The sequence below is a fragment of the Capsicum annuum genome, chromosome 12 (assembly GCF_002878395.1).
Source record: "Capsicum annuum cultivar UCD-10X-F1 chromosome 12, UCD10Xv1.1, whole genome shotgun sequence".
Taxonomy (NCBI): domain Eukaryota; kingdom Viridiplantae; phylum Streptophyta; class Magnoliopsida; order Solanales; family Solanaceae; genus Capsicum; species Capsicum annuum.
The window spans coordinates 183164837-183174535 of record NC_061122.1 but is presented as its reverse complement, the minus strand read 5'-3'; the positions used below and the strand labels follow the sequence as shown (position 1 = coordinate 183174535).

The window sequence follows — 9699 nt, the reverse complement described above, 5'->3', positions numbered from 1 at the left end:
ATTTATGAATTGTTCTATAATTTTTATTTTAGAGGCAAAACTTATCCCAAATAACTTCCTAACAACAATTCATGCCCTTAAATTTACTTTGATGTCAAAAAAAAATCTCTTTGCAGATTAACCAATTTTTTTATTTATTAGCAAAATATAATAGTTGTTGAGAAAAAAAAATCAATCAAATAAAATAGAGAAATAAAAAAAAGAGATTGAGAAAAAAAAAAGAAAGAAAAAAATAAAGATTAAGAAAAAAGCGAAGAATTAAAAAAATTGAGAAAAATAAAAATGAGAGGAGAAAATAAAAATAAAATTTGAGAAAAATGACAGAAAAAAAAAAGAAAAATGATAAAAACCAAAAATAAAAGAAAAATAAAGGTTGAAAAAAATAAATTAAAAAAAAAAGAAATAGATAATGTTTGAGAAAAAAAGAAAAAAGAGAAAAAAAAGGTTGAGACAAATAAATTAAAACATAAAAATAAAAGAAAAAGAACAAATAAAATAATAAAAATAAAAATAAAATTTGAGAAACAAATGAGTATGAAAAGTTTTAAAATATTTGAGGTGTAGAGGGTAAAATTGTACTCGTACTATACTAAAAAGGGAAGGAAGACTAGTATGTAAAGAATTGTTTTATTGGGGTAAAAAATCCAAAGCCACCCACTATTAGGACTAATGTAATATCCTGATAATTTTTACCAATTCATGCGAAGACGTAAAAAGCTCGTTCTGAGAATCTCCAAGTTGATGAAAGCATAAAGTCTGTCTTAAGTAGAACCAGGAATGAAATAGCGAGACCAAACAGATTTGTCCATCAGTAATGGGGATCACATTGGTGGGAATATAGGCCGATACGTCTCCAGCTTGTGTGAGTTCGATCCTGGCTCAGGATGAACGTTGGGGAGCTGGAACCAAAGAAAGACTGTACCCGGCGTCCAAACAGGCCGGCCGTTCTAAGTTCCGGGGTTGGGTCGGATAGGACCAGATCCAAATCTCACTCAAAAGGTGCTGAGTTGGAATCCCATTCTAACTAGGTTGTCACTGCGAAGCTATAGTTAAGGTGCACGGGGTCTTACCGTCTAGCAAAGTAAATACAGTACATGGATGATATGTTTGCCTTAGCAAACTAACCTATATTAGCAACTAATAAAAATTCAACCTTCAATATATAATAATTAGTGAAAAGACAAACTGCCAAACCCGTACGTTCTTAGTATTTTCTACGGGCACTAAACCTAATTTTCAGTCTGATGGACATTCATAACGCATTAAAGAAAACAGAACTAATAATTGAAGTGAAAACTTGTCTTTGAAATCTTCAGGTAACACAGAATTAGTAGTAGATATGAAGAGGGTTAGCTTTTCCCTGAATCTGCCATTCGGTCTCACCAGCAATTTACTGGACTGGAGATCTGCATTTTCAGTGCCGGAACCACTCAATTTCAAAGATATGGACACCAATCACTGATCAAGATGTCACCACCTTTGCAACTAAAAATCACGATAATTATGCCATTTTTGGTATCTCTGATGACCTGTCAGCACCGGCCTGAGTCGGCGTGCGGATGTGCATTGAATAGAGCAACATCCCCTTAAATGTTTCACACAGCCTGCACAGCATCTGAACAAAACCAATAAAATATTAGATTGAATATAAGTACTCACTTTTATTCAATGTAGGCTTTAGTGTTTATACAACTGAAACAAAGCACATTGAAGTATGGAGCAACCTGCGGTAGGACTTGAGATGGAGATAAAAAAGTTTTAAGTAAAGAATCCTAGCCGAGAGACATCAAGTTCTTTCTCCTGTTGACTTGGAGGTAAATTGATACCCCAGTAGCTAAGTCTTTCAAATTCTTCATCTTAATTGTGAATTCGTGATAAGTGGAAATGGGATTTGCTGGAGTGTCCCCTGACATGTGTATCTATGAAAGATGATTGGTGATATCTCAATGAATCATGTGTTAGTAGACAAGCATATGGTCACTGGAGGTGGGGAAATAGTTAGAGATCACCTAGGTATATGGTGATGGCTTTTGTATGTCCTTTGGAGTATGGCAGTATTAACTATGCTGAAGCTAATGCAGTATTATTGGGATTAAAGTGTTGCAAGAAGAATGGATTTGATCAGGTTATTCTGGAATGTGATTCACTGATGATCATTGAAATGCTGAAAGACAAACTTAAATTCATCATGGCACTTACAGTAGATAATTGAGGAAGCATGTTATATAATAAGTCAGCTCACAATATTGACTCAACACTGTTTTAGAGAAGGCACGCAAGTTTTAGCTAAGGGGAGCACTGTAATGGAAGACCGTTTATACCATCACCCCAAGCACCTGCCCAAGGAAGCATATTGGACAAAATTCAAAAGCCTTCCATTAGACACAAACAGATGAAGAATGTAGTCACATGGCCACAGGGAAATTTCTGTCAGTGCATTTCGTGGCTGATCAACTTTTGTGAAAATCATGCTCCTCTTCACTTTGTACAGATTTCAGAGCCTTTTTGTAAGTGAGGTTCTACATTGTTCTTGTAAAAGGATATCTGAATGTACAGGAATTTGTAAATTGAAGGGGTATGTCCATCCATCAAAGGGTTGCAAAGAGAGTGGCAGCTTAGCTCTTTTTTTTTTTTTTGGCTGTAATCTTGTTCCTATTAATATATGGGATACGCTATCTTAAAAAAGTAACGCTTTCACCCAAAATGCCCCTCATTAACTGAATTTTGGAAGAAAACTTCATATACCCACTGCACAGGCTTGATAGCGCAAATATAAGTGATTAAAGTAGCATCCATCCATATTTTTACTAATCAAATGGTTAATCTTACAGGAAAAGTAGGTTGCAATCAAGGTTTGCACAATTGCGGTGCCTCAACTCAGAGACTTGTGAACCACAGATGTAGCATTTGGCAAATGAGTCATCCAGGGAGCCTTCTGGTATTGTGCTTGCTTCGATCTCCACTGCAGGATCGTAAGTAGAAGGTAGTAGAGAAAGACGGGCATCAAATACAAATAAATTCCCAACCCATCCTACAGAACCTTCACTCTCAAGATAATGAGAAACACCGCCCTTCAAGGTGTATAATCGTCTAAAACCTTGCTTTCTGTATTAAAAAGAAAAATACACTGTCAGCTGTGAACCCACACAACGTTTTCACGTAAAACGCTCAGGTAAACATGAACACCAGATGGTGCAACATAAATGAATGGTGCAATAGTCTGCTCCTATATATTGAGATTAATAATTTATGCTGAGCAACTGAATTGCCATTTGATAGTCTTACAAAGCTTCGGCACATACTAATGCAACTGGAAATCCTATCAGGTCAAGGCTTGAACAATTTCCACATAGTGGATACCAGTAAACCAAGCCAGAGAAGCCTGATAACTGATAATACTTCAACGAGTGTAAAGTAGCTCAGTTAACCAACAGATGATATTTGCAGAAGAGAAGTGCAAAAAGTACAAACACCCACATAAGATGGCTATTCTCTCCACTCAACAGTCTGACACAGGAAAGAAATAATTGGAAGGTAATTGCTTTTGTGGAGGGTGGATGACAACAAATTTTATATTGAAGTACTTTAACCAGGAAAAGCTGAAAAATGGATATTCTTATGGGGTCACAGAAGAGATTGCTCAAAGTTCCAATATCTCACACATACATGCTCTGGCACCTACCATACAAAAAACATACAGCTTACCGTAGTATAGCAGAATATACGTCACAGCGGATACCTCCAGTGCAGTACATTAATATATCAGTTCTATCCTTATCAACAGCTACTAAAGGATCAGAGGCAATCATCTACGAAACAGGATAGCAAGATATTAGTCATATTTAAAGAAAAAAGCATATTCCTGGATGTTGTCTTGTGCAAGAGGTGACAGTGTATGTTTTATGTTATGCAGATGACATACAACCAAGGAAAATAGCAGCATGCAGTAGCAAGGGGTACAGTAATACCAGGATATCCAGCAAGTACAAGATTTCATATCTCATCCCAAAATGTCAATTTTCGCCAGATACATTATTCATAAATGAGGAGAAAGAACAAGAAAGTGCTGAGGAGGAAAGTGTTTTCCTGCTTTGTACTATGATCAACATGCCAAACTAAGGCATACGAATCAGCAAAATATTGGTTGTAAATTTATCCCACATGTTTCAGAGAAAGAACTTGCAGATTTTGGTGAAGTAATGGGATCAGAAAGAAAGCACACACTTCAAATTATGCAAAAATACAAAAATAACATTTACTAGATTAGCTTGGACAACAAGATAGAAAATTGAGTAATAAACTGGTAAAACCTCTGACTCAGACTGCCCAAATGAAGTGGCCCGGAAACAATCAACGTCCGGCCGCTGAGCTCCTTGAAAATGCCCAACATCCCATTCATAACCTTCCAGAAGATCAGACTATAATCTATTAGCACAAAAGGGCAATTAAAATATTCAATTATGAAAAGAAATAGCAAGTCAATAACATTTTATTTGCAACCGAAGAAGCATCTATGATCTGTCTATTCTTAAGAAAAGCATCTTGTTCTCCCGAAACCAGTTTCCAATATACTTTTCTTTCTATTCTTTAATGACCAACAACTGGATTTCTTAATTAAATAATGAGAACTAGCCAATTTATCTTTTGTTAGTCATTTTTTTAATCATCGTAATATCCTTTCCCTCAATTATTCTATTCTTGACTATGGGTAATTGGTGAAATTTTTTCGAAATATTTGAGCTAAAACTTTGGCCAAGATTTTGTAAACACTCCTTGTAACGCTTAAGGGCATGAAGTCTCTAAGGTGCAAGGCTCCCTTTCTTTTTGGGATTAGTGCTATAAAGGAGGCATTGTTTGATTTGATAATGTGGCATTGCTGATGAAAATGGTTGAGAGCTCCCATAATATCGACCTTGATGAAATCCCAGGCCTTTGGTAAAAGGTCATTGTTTACCCATCATGCCTTGGACTCTTATCTGGAGCACAGGAGTTGATGGCTTCTTTTACCCCTTCTTCCTCAGATTATTTCAAGCCAACTTTTCTCTTTCTGTCTGTTGAGATTTTCAAAGTTGACTTTGGGCCTCCACTGCTCATCCTCATATAAAAGCTTCATAAAATCTAAAAGTTTCAGCTTTGATTTCTTCTGTCTTCACAGATCTCCCCATTCATCACTAGCTTGTCAATTTGATTGCTCATCCTGCGAGAGTTGGCTACTCTTTGAACCCTTCTGTAAGCTACAAACATCTAGACTTTTGTCTTCAGGATACCTCTTCAACCTTACTATTTCCTAGTTTAAGCTTCAGTGAACTGTTCTCTCTTTCTCCCCCCATGACATGTGTCGGCCTTCAGTATCTTGTTCAAAGGATAGCTAATTCCTCCAACATATTTTCTATTTGAGTTTGCAGTTTCTAAAGGTTTCTCTGTTCCAGCTAGTGATATCTTTCTTCAGATTCCTGAGCTTCTAATGTTGTAGTTTTGCCACCATCTTTTGATCATTTCACAGAAACCTTCTGTTTTTACCTAGTTTCAAACTTGAAATAAGAGGGATTAGTGTCCCAATTACCACTTTCCAGAAGCAAAGATTCGTGGTCTGAGAGAACTCTTGGCATAGCTATCTGTTTTACAGCACTAAAATTATCATTTAAGTCCCAGGGAAATTAGGAACCTGTTGTCGAATGAGTTGGCAGATTGCAAAATCTGCTCCACAATGACTGACAGATTTCAATCAAATCGGCTCCACAAATCAGCTGACAGATTGACGTAATCAGCTCCTGTAAATATGGAATAACATGTATCTTAGGAAAATACATTATTTTAGGAAATAGATTAGGGGAAATCCCTTGATTCAAGAATCTCCTAAGAATCAGGGATTGATTAGTTCATTCTGATCTTACTTTTCTCTTATAAATACTGTACAATTCTATGAATAAAAAATATACTTTTGCAGTATCTTAACTTTCATGGTATCAGAGCGGGACGTTTTCCCCTAGTATCACATGAAAAAAGAGCTTTCCAAGGAGATTATCTTTCTGGAACATCAAAAGAAGACAAAAGTTCTTCTCTAGAAGTTCCAACAGGAAAATATGAGTCAAAATATGATGACTCAAGGAGACAATGTTTCACACATGTCCTTCCAATTAACTTCTCATCGATTTCATGGGAAACCACCGAACTGGAAGCAGAAAGGAGTTGATAATCGTGGCTTCTAATATCAACATGGTCAAGACCTCCCAACAACTCATTTTGAGCAGGTGCATCCTCCTCCAGATTCGTCTCCATTTACAAGGGAACAACTAGAGATTCTGCACAAACTCCTTCAATCTCCCAAGTTCCGTGCAAATGCACCAAATCCTTCTAATCCTTCTTGTTCTTTTGCTGAAACGGGTATCGCACCATCTGCTTTTCTTAGTGCCAACTCCAACCGAAATGATTCTTGGATCATAGATTCAGGAGCTACTGATCACATGACTGGAAGTTCCCGTGCTTTCTCTAGTTATACTCCTTGTGCAGGGAATAATAAAATCAAGATAGCCGATGGTTCCTTCTCCGCAGTCGCTGGAAAAAGGAACTGTTAAACTATCACCATCCCTCACACTTCATGATATTCTTCATGTTCCAAAACTGTCTTGTAATCTGATTTCTGTCAGTAAATTAACCCGTTCTCTTAATTGTCGTGCTATTTTTTACTCTGATTTGTGTGAATTTCAAGAAAAGATCACGGGGAAGACGATTGGCAGCGCTAGAGAATATGGAGGTCTTTATTTTCTTGACAACGGAGACAACTCTCTACAACGGAATCCTACTTGTTTGAACTCTACTTCTATTTTGAATAAAGTCATGCTTTGGCACTATAGGCTTGGACATCCAAGTTTTTATTATTTAAGACATTTATTAACTCAGCTATTTGAAAATAAAAATCCTTCCTTATTCCAGTGTGAATTTTGTGAATTAGCTTAGCATCACCAATCTTTTTTTCCCTCTCACAAGTATCAAGCTTCTAAACCTTTTATGATGATTCATAGTGATGTTTGGGGATCGTCTAGAATTTCAACAATCTCTGTAAAACGGTGGTTTGTAACTTTTATAGACGATCATACTAGACTGAGTTGGGGTTTTTTATTGAAGGACAAATCTAAGGCTAAAAATGTGTTTGAGACTTTCTATGTAATGGTGGAAACACATTTTAATGAGAAAATCAAGATTTTTCGAATTGACAATGATCGGAAATTTTTTAATGAACAATTAGGAATTTTTTTAGAAAAACTGGGTAGTACACCAAAGCTCTTGTCCAAATACACCCCAACAAAATGGCAACGCAGAAAGGAAGAATAGGCACCTGCTAGAGTTAACTAGGGCCTTAATGTGTCCCAATAAGGTTCTACAGTACCTTTGGGGAAAGGCTCTCTTGACTGCGACTTATCTCATTAATAGGATGTCATCTCATCCTCTCAAATTTTAAAAAACCTTTTAACATATTCAGAGAGAGTTTTCCTAGTTCTAGGTTAACTACAAATCTGCCATTGAAAGTTTTTGGGTGTACAGCTTTTTTTCACGCTCATAATTGCAGTAAACTTGAACCAAGGGATAAGAAGTGTGTTTTGTAGGATATGCTCCAAATCAAAAGGGATATAAGTGTTATGATCCTCAGAGCAGGATAATTGTCACATTGGATCTAACTTTCTTTGAATCCCAACTCTATTTTACTGCTACGTGATGATTTGTCTTTTTGGGATATTAAGGAAACTAGATATCAGGCAAATAATGGGCTAGATTTTACAATAATTACTGATGTGAGGGATCTTGGAGAAGATATGAATAGGTGCGATGTAACAGATGAAAAGGAAGGTGATTCGAGAGATGATAGGAACTAAAGTGACTTAAATGATAAAAACTTTGATATTGAACCTGTAGAGCCTTCAAATGACAAAAATAAAAATGGGAACAGAGAACAAACAAAACAAATACAGGTGTATTCAATAAGGAACCGAACTCAAGAAAAAAAGACCGATGATCCTCAATACTGTCAAAAGTCACCTCTGCAAGACCTTCCTGGAATTCAAGGTAATCTTTCAACTGATTCTATTTCTAATTCCTTGTCAAATCTGGACCTACCTATTGCAAAACGCAAAGGTGTTAGAAATGTTTCTAAATATCCCATTATTATGTTTGTTTCCTATAAAAAGTTGTCTCCTAGTTATTCATCCTTTACTTCACAACTTTCTAGTGTGGAGATCCCAAAAAATGTGCAAGATGCTCTACGAGTTCCCGAGTGGAAGGAGGCTATTTTGGAGGAATTGCGAGCTCTTGAAAAAAATGAGACATGGAGTTAGTAGATTTGCCCAAGAAAAAGAAACCAGTAGGCTGCAAATGGGTGTTCACCACCAAATTCAAGTCAAACGGATCCTTGGAGAGGTATAAGGCCCGTCTAGTAGCTAAGGGGTTCACGCAGACATATGGCATTAACTATCTTGAGACGTTTGCTCCAGTAGCTAAGCTAAACTCAATTACAGTTCTGTTGACAGTCGCGGTAAACCTTGACTGGTCTCTTCAACAGTTGGATGTGAAGAATGCTTTCTTGAATGGGCAACTAGAGGAAGAAGTTTATATGGATCCCCCACCAAGTTTTGAAGAGAAGTACAAGTCAAAGGTATGCAAACTTAGAAGATCTCTTTATGGTCTAAAACAGTCTCCAAGGGCTTGGTTTGCAAGGTTTGCTCAATTTGTGAAATGGCAAGGATATGTGCAAGGACAAGCAGATCACACAATGTTCACTCGGCATTCACTAGAAGGAAAAGTAGCAGTTCTTATAGTATATGTTGATGATATCATCCTCACAGGTAATGATGTGGTTGAAATAAAAAACCTAATGTAGCGTCTTGCCTCAGAATTTGAGATAAAAGACTTAGGCCCGCTGAAGTATTTTCTCGACATGGAGATTGCACGACCGAAACAAGAAATTATAGTGTCACAAAGGAAGTATATTCTTGATCTTTTAAAAGAAACGGGAATAAGTGGTTGTAGACCAACTGAAACTCTAATTGACCTAAATCTAAAGTTTGCGATGGATGGGAAATCAATTGATAGGGGCCGATACCAGAGATAGGTAGGGAAGTTGATTTACTTGTCACATACTATGCCCGATATTGCCTTTGTTGTTTGCCTAGTTAGTCAGTTCATGCATTCTCCACGAGAAGAACACCAAGAAGTTGTGTATCAAATCCTAAGATATCTAAAGAGCTCTCCTGGAAAAGGGTTGTTCTTTAAAAAGAATGAGCAAATAAGTGTTGAAGCTTATACAGATGCGGACTGGGATGGTTCTTCTGTTGATAGAAGGTCTACGTCCGAATATTGTACATTTGTTTGGGGAAATTTAGTAACATGGAAAAGTAAGAAGAAAAACGTAGCGGCTCGAAGTAGTGCTGAGGCTGAATATCGATCCACGGCACATGGAATTTGTGAAATGTTGTGGCTCAAGAGATTTCTGTAATTTTTACCAATTGTTTTCATTAAAATTAAGACATTTAAATCTGAATACACATCTGGATGATTGAGATCTTGTCTTTATTTCAGAAGAATGAATGATTAAGATTGTTCATCTTTAAACATCTGAATATATATAATTATCAATACAAAACACAATAAATATTATACTTCAAAAAATAGTAGTTAACTATTACATCAACAATATATTAGAAAAAC

General features: G+C 36.5%; 1 protein-coding gene across 1 annotated transcript in view; it reads right to left on the bottom strand.

Moving 5' to 3' along the window:
- Positions 1-1133: 1133 nt before the first annotated feature.
- Positions 1134-9699, bottom strand: part of LOC107850587 (rhodanese-like domain-containing protein 8, chloroplastic) — a 30683-nt gene continuing 22117 nt past the window's right edge. Inside the window, exons 5-8 of the mRNA XM_016695217.2 lie at positions 4311-4402; positions 3706-3809; positions 2830-3105; positions 1134-1615 (exon numbers count right to left, since the gene is read on the bottom strand). Of these exons, the coding sequence (XP_016550703.1) occupies positions 1486-1615; positions 2830-3105; positions 3706-3809; positions 4311-4402 (602 nt within the window). The 3' untranslated portion in view covers positions 1134-1485. The remainder of the gene's footprint in view (positions 1616-2829; positions 3106-3705; positions 3810-4310; positions 4403-9699) is intronic.